This window comes from Canis lupus, chromosome 9 (genome assembly GCF_048164855.1).
Source record: "Canis lupus baileyi chromosome 9, mCanLup2.hap1, whole genome shotgun sequence".
NCBI lineage: Eukaryota > Metazoa > Chordata > Mammalia > Carnivora > Canidae > Canis > Canis lupus.
In genome coordinates, this window is record NC_132846.1 from 7,621,562 (window position 1) to 7,635,207 (window position 13,646).

General features: G+C 30.9%; 1 protein-coding gene across 5 annotated transcripts in view; it reads right to left on the reverse strand.

Moving 5' to 3' along the window:
* The window catches only part of NOVA1 (NOVA alternative splicing regulator 1), a 148,692-nt gene that overhangs the window by 16,415 nt on the left and 118,631 nt on the right, over nt 1-13,646 (reverse strand). For 3 of the 5 annotated variants that reach the window (XM_072838085.1, XM_072838087.1, XM_072838089.1), the window contains one exon: nt 8,990-9,061. The exons of the other annotated variants lie outside the window; for them this stretch is intronic. In XM_072838085.1, the coding sequence (XP_072694186.1) occupies nt 8,990-9,061 (72 nt within the window). The remainder of the gene's footprint in view (nt 1-8,989; nt 9,062-13,646) is intronic. 5 annotated transcript variants of the gene reach the window in all.

Sequence of the window (13,646 nt, forward strand, 5' to 3'; positions counted from 1 at the left end):
TACTAGTTAGTAAATTCTAGTTAGTAAATTCTACCATTCTCAATGCTGAACCTAATACCTACCCTTCAGCTTTTGCACAAATCAAGTATTTTTTCTTTAATAATTTTCAGATAAAGTGTGTTATCTCATGAAAAAAGTCTTGATAAAGTTTGAGAGAAGCAGCATTGTATAGTACACAATCATCATGATTTGAGTCAACTACGATGCAGTTTTCATACAGTAAACAGCTTCAGAAAGCATTTCTCTAGCTCTTTAAATATAGACGTCCAATCTTGTGCTAGCCCTGTTAAATAAGTATCTCCATAGGTAATTTTGATTGAAGCTAGGACTGAGAACCTTTGAGAGATGAATTAAGAAAGAATGAAGAAAACTATCACAAATATCAATCATTTAATTTGACATAACTTTAAAATATGAAAGTTTTCATTTCTTTATAGTCATTAAGTGCCTCCTCCAGGCCTGAACCCTTTCTCATGACCCTTCTTGAAAATCCTCAATAAAGCAATCCGCAACTAGAAAAAGAAGGAACCAAGTAGCTCAAACAGATATATAATGTCAAAGACAGTCCAATTTTCCTCTTGGGAAATTCCCACTTTATATTCTTAAAAGCGGAGTATATACCACAACTGAAGTCATTATTTTCTCCATCTTGTTTTACATTCTCATAGTTAAGATTTTAAAAACAAAGTAGAGATATAAACAGAGTAAGTTAAAAATGTTCATATTTCTTGTCATCACCCTGATGATACATGAACTCAAGATGTTTTTTGACTATTAAACATAGGGCCATATGTTTCTTACCAGCTTAATATTCTTTAGATAATATATTATAAACACTATTCTAGGCCAATTTATGAGGCTCTAACTCATTACTTTTAATAGCTTCACCACATAATATTCTGCAATACCATAATTTATTCAGTTACTCTCCTGTTAAGAGGTCAGGCTGTTTCCTAACTTTTGCCAGTGCAAATAATACTGTGATATATACATCCTTGTCTCTATATTCCTATGTATTGGTGCTTTAAGTTTTACTGGATAGAATCTCAAAAGCTGCAATTTTGTAACATTTCTTACATCAACATCGTATAAGAATGATTATTTCCTACATCTGTGCCAGCCACTTTTAATTTATAAACAAATGCATGCACATACACACAGACTTTTGTGTTCCCAATATATGGGTATTATTAACACACATAGAAGTCTATCTAATTGGTAAAAAAAGTATAATCTTGTGATGTTGATTAATATTTCCTTGATGCCTCATGAGGTTAAACATGCTTTCATATGTTCATTGGATATTTTCATTTCCTCTTCTGTAAAGTGCCTTTTCATAATCTTGGCCCTCAAATAAGAAAATTAGGAAGTGGCAAAGATTTGATTTGAAGCCAGGGAATTAGGACTCCAGATCACAGTTCTCTTAACCCCTAAGTGATACTACCTTTCTTAATATATAATAAAATACAGTAAATTTTCATATGTACTTGGATTTCTGAAATCTCTATTATGTTTCACTGGCTAACTTTGTGTTAATTCCACATTCTTTTTATTATGATGGCTTTATAGTAAATTTTAATACTGAGTGAAGTATGTCATCTCACAAAATATTATTTTTCTTGATAATTCTTTTTATTATTTTCCTTCATAATTCTTTTTATTAATAGCCTTATGGTAATTCTTAGGCACTTATTTTTCATATGAATATTAAAATCACTTGCCTTTGTTTCTCTCTCCCACAAAACCAAAAAAAATTGGAAGAAAATGAAAATTACAGTACATTTACATCTTACTTTAAAAGTATTGATATTTCTACATTAAATTTTCTCTTCCAAAATTATTTTAAGTCAATTCATTAAGGAAGTATTTTATGTACTTTTCTGAAAACTGTACATTCTCTTAATCGGGGTTCTTATGCTTTTTTGGTTCAATTTATTCTTGGGAGTTTGAAGATTTTGATATGTATATAATATACATTAAGAAACTACGCTCAAATATTAGTGATTTCTTTAATATTGGCAATTTCATAAGGCTCTACTTAGTAGTAAGCAAAGTATATAAACTCCAACATATATAGTAAAATCAGTAAGTTCACTTAAAAAGAACATTTTGATTTCATTGTTTTCCTAGAACTTTCTTAAATACACTTCTAAAGAACACTTCCCGACATTTCATGTGCGTGCGCGTGCGCACACACACACACACACACAAACACTGAAGGATATGAAAATTAATTTTGATGGTTGGAGAATTGTAACGATTGAGATAAGAGATAAAAGCTTGACTGGCTTTCAAACTGTATTCTGAGTAAAACAGAAGTCTGAAGAAGGCTATGTCCCTTTCACGTAACCTCTTTATTCAATACAGAAACACATAAATCCAGAGAACAAACTGGTGTTTCCAGAAAGAGGGAGGTGGAAGAATAGGTGAAATAGGTGAAGAGGATTTAGAATTACAGACTTCCAGTTATAGAATAAATGAGTCACAGAGATGAAAAGTACAGCATAGGGAATAGGGCCAATAGTATTGTAATAACATTCTATGGTCTATGGTAACAACTGTAACTCCATTTTTCATAGAATTTCCAATCACCATGTTGAGCACCTGAAACATTGTATATCAACTATACTTAAGTAATAAAAATTTTAAAAGCACACTTTATCCAGTTGGTTTATATTTTTAAAGAACTTATGCTGAAAATGTCATTTGAGGGATTTTCAAAAATAAACAGTTTTAAACATATAGGCTATAAGCCTATTCTTCCTCCTAATACTAGTCATTCAACAAGTATTTACTGAGAACCTATTATGTTCCAGATTGGTGCTTTTGATACATGAGATAATAAAACAAAGATCCCTGTTCTCATGCAACTTACTTTCTAGAAAAGGAGAGAGACAATACACAGCAAATACGACAATACACAAAGTATATGGTATTCTTTGAGGTGATGGAAAAAACACTTTAAAACACTCCTGTTTTAGTTTTATATAGGGTGGTCAAGTAGGTCTTATTGAGAAGGTGAATTCTGAACTAAGATTGGAGAGCTATAAAGGTATTAGCCAAGAAGATCTGAGATAAAGAATTTCATGCAGAGAGAGAGAAAGAAAAGCAAGAGCAAAATACTGAGGCTAGACCATGCCTAATGCCTTCAAGGAAAAGCAAGCAGGTCAATTTGGCTGTGGCAGAGTGAGTGAGGACGTGAGGTAGGAAATGAAGTGAAAGACGTAATGTGACAAGGGCCAGATCTTGTAAGTTAATGGGTATTATTTTGGTGATTTTGTGTTTTACTGAGTGAAATGGGCAACTATTACAGGTATAGGCAAAGGAAAAAAAAAAGACTGATACATTTTAAAAGGAATACAGAGTTTGTGGAGAAAAGACTTTTGGAGACCAAGAGGAGAAAGGCAGGAAACTCTACAAGGAAGCTGTTGCAATAATTCATGCTTGGACTAAGGTAGCAGCAGATGTAATGAGAAGTGATTAAGATTGTATATGCTTTTTTAAAAGTAGAGGCACTATTATTTCTTATAGGAACTGGATTTGGGGTACAAAAGAAATAAATGAGGTGAAACCAAGATTTCTGGTCTAAGCAAGTGGATGTATAGCATTGTCTTCTACTGAGATAGAAAAAGGGGATATAGATGGAGCAGGCTTGGGATAGTTTTTGGATTGTTGAATTTAAAATGTCCATTAGATATGAAAGTGGAAACTGCTGCATGGAAAACTGAATACAGTCTATCATTTCATTGTGATATCTGGATTAGAGATAAGTATGAACCCAAGTTATGTGGAATCTGAATTTTAAGGGACATCTCTGGGAAATATATTCAAAATTTTGAACATAAAATTAGGTATAGCATCTTGTAATAAGTTTGTGGAGGTGAGAAATCTTAAGGTTTAATTAAGCTTCATTGGTTCATAGGAAACCTGCCTCACACTGAAAACATAAATTTTGCAGGTTGTCAGCATATGAAAGCCATGATATTAGATGAGGAGAAAGAAAAGTATGAACCCAGAGGTCATCTCAACTATTAAGATATGGGGCATTCCCAACATTAAGTGGGATGAGAAGAGGAACTAGCAAAGGATTCTGAGACAGTATATTGTATGATGTAGGAGACAAATCATGAGTGTGAAATATCCTGGAAATCAAGTAAAGAAAGTATATCAAGGAAATGGAAATGATAAATCATGACAAATACCATGGATAGGTCAAGTAACATGTGGATTAAGAACAGACAACTGGAATTAGCAGTGTGGTCATCTCTGGTGTCCTTGGCAAACACAGTTATAGTGGAATGAAGGCAAAAATCTTCCTGGAGTGGATTTAAGAAAGAATGGGAAGAGGGATATTGGAAAACAGTACAGAAAATAATTTGTGAATTTTGCTACAAAGGAGTATAAGGCGTAGGGCATTAGCTGGTGGGAGAAGTGGGATAAAAAGAAGTTTTGTCTTTTAAGATGGGAGAAAAAAGACATATATGTATGCTATGGGAATGTGTCCACAGAGACAAAAATCGTGAAAGTTAAAGGAGAAAGAAGGTAGAACTGCTGAAGGGAATTCCTTGAGTAAAGGAAAAAGGATGAGATTTAATGTATAGCTAAAATTACTGGCTTTACGTAGAAGGTAAGATAATAGAAGAGAATGTAGAATATGTGGGTATAAATACTGGCTCAGTAAGTAGATGTGTTGGTGTGAGTTTGTGGACGTTTTCTTTTGATTGTTTCAATTTTCTCAGTAAAGTAGGAAGTAAGGTTGTCGGTTGGGAGTGAGGATGGAGTAAGAGATATTAGAAGGTTTGATAGAGGAATTTTTAGATTGGCCCCATGATCTCTGCCTCCTTGGTGCTACATTTTGTGCAATTCCCTCCATGTGAATGAGGGTGAAAATTGTGACTTGATTCTAATCAACAGAATGTGGCAAAAAGATGGAATGTCAGTACTGTGGTTAGGTTATATTGTATGGCAAAGGTGGTAAGAAGTCACTCCTGTGATTAAACTCCATCTTGCTAGCACACACTGGAGAAAGATTCTTCTGCTGGCTTTGCAGGATGAAAATAGCCATGGTGCAAAGTACCTACTGTAGAGAGGGTCAATCTGCAGGGAACTTGGGAGACCTCTAGAATATGACGGTTGCCTCTTGCCAATAAACAGTAAGAAGTCAGGATCTCAGTCAGACAACTGCAAGGAACTAAATGCTACCATCAACCTGGATCCACTTTAAAGCACATTAGGCTCTAGTCAAGCTTCTAGATGAGAATGTACTCCAACTGACACTTTGATTGCAGTTTTGTGAGACCACGAACATAGAACTCAGTGAAGCAGTGCCTAGACTCTTGACCTTTGGAAACTATAAGAAAACAAAGGGGTGCAACATATGAGTTGCCTATTTTTATGTTTTATTATATTTTGGTATATAGTTATCAAATTTATCAGTAAACAAACAAATGTCAATAAAGCACATATTTCTGCAATCATTATTTTTCTTTTTACTTGTCATGAAGAATCCCAGGAGAGCTGACAATCAGGAACCTAAAATTAAGGGTGGAATTTAATTTTTGGCACCACTAACTGATTAACAAAACCATTTTGTTGAATTTTGAAGTGACTGAAAAATGTAATAATAACTTAGAACTGATGATCAAACCCAACTCATTGCTTTTTAATTTCTTTATAAGTTTTTTGAAAACACATTGCTTAAAGCATCTAATTATATTTATTGTATCTTTTTATTTGCTTCATATTTACAATTCCATATATAAGAAATTTCAATGTTGCACCTTATAATAGGCAATACATGCAAAAAAAAGTCCTAACTTTTCTTTCTCATTAGGGGAATAATAGCAATTTGCTTTATCATTAGACAACATAAACCTTAGTACTCTCACTAGAGAAGAAAATAACTGTAGAATAGTTTAAACTATCTTAAAAAGCATACAGAGACTTCTATTACAGAAATATTTTGGAGTTAAAAAAGCAGTTGGATTCTCAGCAACTAGTATCTGAGAATCCTTCTTTAAAGATAAAACTCAGTTTTCATAAGCTACATGTTATGTTATTTACCACCTTACAGAATACTTTCTTTTTCATATCACTTATAAGATACTTTAGAAAAAATAAATTAAACATAAACTATCATTTAAGGTTAACATCACATTCTAGACACTGTAACACAATGAATTTCTTTTTTTCTTCAAACCCTATGAGATGCTATTGTTATTTGAATTTCACAAAAGGGGAAAGTGAAAACCCAATTTACTCAGCAAATAAGTGCCAGAACAAGGATTTGGATCATAAGCAATTTGGCACCAGTTTTGACTTATAACTATCATTCTGCAGGACTTCTCATATGATAGTCCTTCAGTTTTCAGGGGGAAATTATTATAGACCCACAACACTGTAGTTATAATCTGCCAGTCTGATCTGTGGAAATAGTCTGACCTGTATAAACAGAGGGCAGAAAAACTAAAATTTAGTATGTACTGAAACACATAATCATTTTTAAAAGAATAGAAAAAGTTTTTGAATTTTGAAACTGCAAGAAAACTTACTCCTCAGTGTATTTTCTTTGCTTTTTTACTTTTTTTTTTTTTTTTTTGCGTATTAGTAGTTCCTCAGACCTTTTTATCATATTACGGTGACAATGGGACATCATTGTAACATAGACAAACTATTCTGAAAATAGAACTCAATCATAACTCATTTAGTTGTTATTGATGAAAATAACACAATCAATTGGACATATTTTATATATATATATTTTGTATATATTTATATATATTTATATTGTTTTATAAAAGTTCACAAGGAAAAAAGTTTATAGTTTGGTAGTTTATATACAGAGTACCATATTAGTTGTAATACATAAAAGTAATTTTCTTATAGTTTTAAATGTTCATTTTAATTATGGAGATTTTAAGATTATCATATTGGAACCCATTTTTCTATCTTGGTTAATTAGCCTTACAGATCTATGCTAACAGAGTGTGAATTTGAATCTACTGGGAAATACTAAGGGAATAAAATGATTACAAACTACATAAGGATGGGTGATGACTACAATTCCTTTAATAAACTTAAGAATCTTGTTTGGTTCTTCTTTTATATTTTGCCTCATGTTATCCAGGAGATATTATGCTTGTTTGCATAAAAAAAGAAGAATTCAGAATATAAATAAAATATATTTAACAAATATAACTGAGTATAGTGGACAGAGTATGAAATCACAATGAATTATTATTTCAAACAGAAAACTATTAGAATTGGCAGAGGTGGATACAGTATGATATCTAGACGGTAAAAATATTAGTAAGCTCCAATGTATAAATTAGCCTTTTAAAGAAGTCATTTAATAAAAATTCATGTGTTCAAATAAAAATAAATAAAATACAAATCTAACTTCAAAGACAAAATTATTGAGATAGTTTTCCTTTTCAGATCCAAGATTGTTTATGTTGTACGTTGAGAAAACGCCTTAGTTTTTTTTTTTTTTTTTTTTTTTTTTTTTTTTTAATTGCTGCTGCACTCATTTGTCTTATTTTTGTTTGGAAAATAAAGAATAAGGTACAAGAGAAATATTAAAACAATAAAGTTACTTGTTCCAACAGTTTTCTATATCATGTAATTAAAGTTCATTTAAGAGATAAGGTAAATATAGAGAAAATATATAAATACTTTTTAATCTCATGCATTAATATTACAAGCTTCATTCTCACCTTACGTTGTATCATTTCTTTCAACTAGAAGTGCTGGGATTCATCACTAGAGATGTGTAGTATTTTAACTAATTTATTGGGGCTAAAATGTGAGTATTATAAAGTAGTTTTGTCTAAAGGGAATGCTACTGCATAACATGAAAATCAAGCTCCTACTATAGAATAACATAATACCCTATGTTAGTTTTGCTTCCAGCTATTATTTTAATATTTTTCCTGAGGCTGCAAAAGTATTAGACTCAATAAATAAGCAAAATAATTCTGATAGTCTTAGATTACATGCAAAAGGCACATTTAATATAGTTAGCAAATATAGTTCAAAGTTAATAATTTATTGATCAATTATAAGAAAAATATATTTACAAGATAAGCTTTTGTTTGATAATCAAATAATACCATAAGGCTTTGTATTAGAGAAAAAGTAGAAATATTAAAGAAAATAACATCTGTCACCTAAATGAAGCTCAACTCAGACAAAATGAAAATGTGTTTAATCATTTTAATGAATATATTTTTCAACATTTGTCAAGTACAGTATGGCTCTGAATTACATAAAATAGTTTAGATAATATACTTAAATGTGCCAAAAATAACTACAGTTTTGAAAAATGACCTACAAATATTTAGTACCAAAACAATCATCAAATCAAACTAATATATTTCTAATTGCAAAGTTTGCCACTCCACCAAAGAAAATGCTTGTATTAAATGAGAGAAAATAATACCATTTCCTAAGTTGTAAAACAGAATTAAAACTATAACAAACACCAATTTTCTGTTATTTTTAGATCGCTAGAAATGTTTTTCATTGAAAGTGAGAATTGTTTATATAGTGAGGCATGTCTGAAATAAAAAACAAATGAAAATGCATTCACTTTTAAAGATATACCTTTGCTCAATAAGTCATATTTATACATTTTTTTACATATATGATATCTTAACTTATATATCAGTAATCCTAGGAAGAAACAATAATGGAGATTATAAACAGTGACTCAATAAATAACCCACAGAGCTCCATAAAGTCATAATTTTAAGGGAAAATCCAAAATTCAAGGAGTCTACAATCTGAATATATTTTTGTTATGTAAGTTAAAAAATGCATATAAATTTTCAGGAATAATTGATATTTCTTTCTCAGGTTATTTGGAATCTGATCATGGTGCACATATGTGAATGAACGAATACATCCTTAACCCACCATTATCTTTTTCTCCAGTGTGCAGGCAATCACCCGTGAAAAGTATGGTGTAGATGACAGGATGATACTGTACCTGATTAGCTCTGGAGGTGGTCATGGGATCAGATGGAGAGGACTTGGTGGTAGTTGGGGAAGATGGCAATGTCTGGGAACAAAGCAGTTCAGGAGCAAATCAACCTTTAAAAGCCTTAAACTGATTATTTAAATAAAACAAAATAAAATAAAATGTAATATAACGAGAACAAAATCCTATGAACAAATTTTTCTCCTACTCATTCAAATTTAATGGAATTTAAGATTAATTAAGTAACTAATGCATGTAAATATGCATGCATAAGCATGTAAAAATAAATTCATGACTTGAAATCATGGTGGTGACTGATAAAAATTCACATGAGTATTAAAGGTATCCTGACCATATTCATGAATAGTAATCTCTTTTCTTTCCCTCTTGTTTGCTTGGGGGAAAAGAGATGTGAAACAAAAATTCAAGAAATTCAATGAGTAAAACTGAAAGAGTCATCTTCCTATCAATGAATACAGTCCGGGATTGGAAGAAGTGGTGAAATGAAGTTTACTTTGGCATAAAAGCATCCACCTACTTAATATGTTGAACATCACCAACAAGTTGATTCCACATAAATTTAGGGATCCATACTTAAAAGCAACTACATTTGTAGTTCTGAATTCTTAAAGCACATTATCTTTTAAAATAATAATTTTTAATAAATTTAGAGCCCATCTGAAAATGTAAACATTAACCTCATATTAATAAACAAGTAATTAATAGCATTTTAACAAATTGCCATATTTTTATCATTTATGTTTAAAACTAAAAATTTAATATAGATGTGTTGTAGCACCATCAGCCTGTGTTGAAAATAAACACAAAATATTAGGAATCATATTTATTGTTCACTTCATTTCGAAACATTTCTACATACTATATATAATATGCTGTATGAGGTCATTAATGTACTTGTTGAACAATTCATTAATACATTTTAAAAACTTCTCAAGTTTGATAGAATAATGTTGAAGTGTACCATGTTAAACTTCTTTCTTTTAAAAACTATTTTTCACTTAGCAAATAATATTGCTTATGTAGCAGCCTCAGTAGATAATATTACCTTATAGGTGAAATGGGGTAGTTTTATAGTATAAACACAATTCTATGTGGACATTTTATGTTAATAAATATGCATCAAAATTACTCAGATATGAGCAAAAGCATAACTTTAAAGGTTCAGCAGCATCAGGAAAAGCAAATAAAATTACTTAATAAAATCACGTTTCTTCATTTGACATTTCAAAAGTTCTGATTTGGGTAGAACAAAGCACGTGTGCATAAAAGAAAGAATAAGAAATTCACAGGCTTCTACTTAACTTACTGTTCTCCAGTAACAAAAGTAAGATTGGTTCTAACATCAAATCATGTTATAAACAGTCCGCTCCTCAAGTGATTCCTGGTTCTTCTAAGTTAAAACCTAAAATACTTTGAGGAAAACTAAATGTTGAGTTAAACCAAGGCTTTTGTTAAATCATATTTAAAAAGGGCACAGAGCTACTTTCAGAAGTAAAACCTCATAAAAGAAGAAACAAAATCTTCAAATCCTTTTTCTATTTTTGCTCTTTGCAAAAAGATTCCCATCATTTCTCCAGAGAGACTTTCATTTTCACTTATTAAAGATTGCTCTAATATTTCCTATTCATGCAATTTTATGCTGGAATATATATCATTGACTTCACACTACTATATGTTGAATAGTAAAGATTTTATTTTCCCATCTCTGGTTACGACGTTATTAGAGAATTCCTTGGAGTAGTTAACATACATTTAAAAATCTGTTCTGTACTTATCTCAGATTATGAGGTTGCTCATGAAACAATGTGAAATGAATCTAGAGGTCATTTCTCCCCAAATAGGTTAGAATTTAAGTATATTAACCTACAGAAGCACTAAGTATGTGTTGGGTTCTTGTACATCCATCAGGGTAAAATCAACCTGAAATATTCACTACGACACCCACCTCGTCCTAGATATGAATTCTTAATAAGGTACTGAAACACTGCAAAGAATGATGCTGTAAAAGTAGTAATATCAAGTGGCTCAGAATTTGTAGACACTTAGATTAATATTATCTTCTGTCAATTTGTTCAATCCCTTTCTTTTTGCTTGGCATATATATGAAATACTGGACATGTATTATTAGTAACTGATACAACTCATAGTCATCAACACTGTCCTTAATAATTCTGATGCTATTTCTTTCTCACAGAAACAAAAAATAGTAGCTTTGAACTTCAGGGAAAATATTGCTTTTAAACCATTAAAAATTTGCTTATTAAACATAATCTGATAATAAAGTTTAATATTTTAAATAAACTAGTGAAAATTATATAAATTTGAGCTTCAAGGGATAAGATTATCAAAATATCACAATAAACTGTCTTTAAATATATTTTCTTCATTTAAATTCCTAAATTAATGAACACATAATGAGTTTTGTAGCTATTATTCATTTTGATACTTTAAACACAAAATGTCTCCTCCCTTTACCAATTTTCTTATAACTATAAAAAGATACCAGAGAGTTTCCATTTGGGTTGATATTTTAAAGTACTAGCTACAAAAAAATTGTACTAACAGATAAATGTAAATATATTAAAATAATGCCTTTACTTTAAAATGTTTATTAAGTAGTTTAAACAGCTTAACAACAAAAATAGTTTTCTTAACAACAAAATTAGAATCAAAGAATCCATAAGAAATATTTCAATGTATAATATAAATGATATGTTTGTTCCCCTATATTTTATAAACAAAACATTTACTCCTTCTTACTACACAGATTTAAATTTAGTGGTTTCAAGTTAAAGATCATTTAATAAAATTTCTGACTAAATATCCATTTAAGCAACAGTATATTAAAATAGTTATTATAAATAACATGTACAAAGGACACTCTCCTCTAAATTTTTTTTTTACATTTATCAAATAGTGATTGTGAAGGGCAGTCATTTTGTAGCACAATTTACTTTTCAAATGGAAAAGTATAACATAGTTTTGTTTAGACAAATTGACTAGCTATTTAAGAATTCTACTTTAAAGATTGAAGGCTGAATTACTTACTGCAGAAAAATTCAAAGTATTTTACAATTTCAAAATAGTGAATCCTTTCAAATGGTTTTAAAATATTCTTGATTTAACAATAGACATTAAGTGGGTCTATAACTTGGCTTCTGGGAATAAGAACTAAAAACTGATCACAAATTGTAAAATGCGTTCTTGTTAACAAGTAACAAGTGTTGCTGGACCAGAAAATATTACTATAAATAAACTCTGTAATATATGCAGCTTACCTCCAGGCAAATCTACAGTAACAGACTGTTAAGAACCTCTGATATTTATAGGTATAGTGAGAACAGCAATGAACAACAAATCACAATTGTAATTCAAAATCTATTACTAACTGAGTAATATTACTCAAACAATCACTTTCCCAAACCTGTGTTTTGAGTTCTGTTAAAAAAATCTGTATAGTCCTCTATTTAAAAAAAAGGAAAAAATACGTGAATATGTAATTGTCATCTTTGGTTTTTCATGGTGATAACATCTTCCCCTTCTTCCAACATCTGGACTATCTGGAACCCATCAGCACTAATATGGTGCTGGTGTCCAACTCACACAGGTCTTTCAGAACTTATTCTATAGCTTATTTTCCTCATAATTACTATTTTGCACCTTTATCCTTCTTCTCAGCCACTCAATCCCACGGCTTTTATCTACCTTTCAACTGATAGTCTTCATTACCTAAAAGAAATCATGATTTTTCAGAATGAACATCCTTATACTTTTTCCTTTTCTAAACCACTTCCTCCCTCAACCAATCTTCCTATTCTTTTCATTATAGACAAAACTGCCTACTCAGACTTCCACTCTTCATAGGTTAGGATCTTAACACCCTAAATATGAACTTTCCACCACTCCTGAGGCATCTTGAGCAATCACAGTAATCTCATCTCTAATTTCTCTGCCTCTTCAAGCTCCTTTTTATTCTTTAACATAAGCCATTTCCTCCTGCAGGGGTTACATGAGCCTTCCTCAGCTAACTTGTATTTCACTCTTTTGCATATCCAAAATTCCAAATCAGCATTTCTACCCTTCACACCATTTTTTTTCTCTTTACCCAACTGGCCTCTTTACTTTTAGGAAATAATAGTAGGATATAATGACTTTGCTCTCACCATGTGGTTAACACTAACTTTAAAATCTCCAAATATTTCCTATTAAAAGAGAATGCTTGTATTTTTCTCAGGCATTTGATCCTTCTTAGCATCTTTCCTTAAACCTTCCCTCCTTATTTTATCACAGGGAATATTACTGATTTCCCTTTTATCTTTATCTCTAATAAAGAGCAATTACTAGGAACTGGGTATACTTCTACTCAGTTAATGCAACATCCTTATGAAATAGATTATTATTACTAGTCCCATGTTATAGGTAAAGAAGTTGAGGTTCAGAGAAGCAAAACAACTCACCCAAAGATATGTAGCTGATAAATTAAAGAGCCAGGAATTGAACCTGGGCAGTCCTGCTCCAGATCTTATGCACTAAACCCCTATACTAATAATGCCTCTGACTACCTTTCCTGATAATTGCTTCTTTATTTCATTTTGTGCTTCTTTTTTCTCCCTCTCCTACAATGAAGATGGTAAAGTGAAATTAA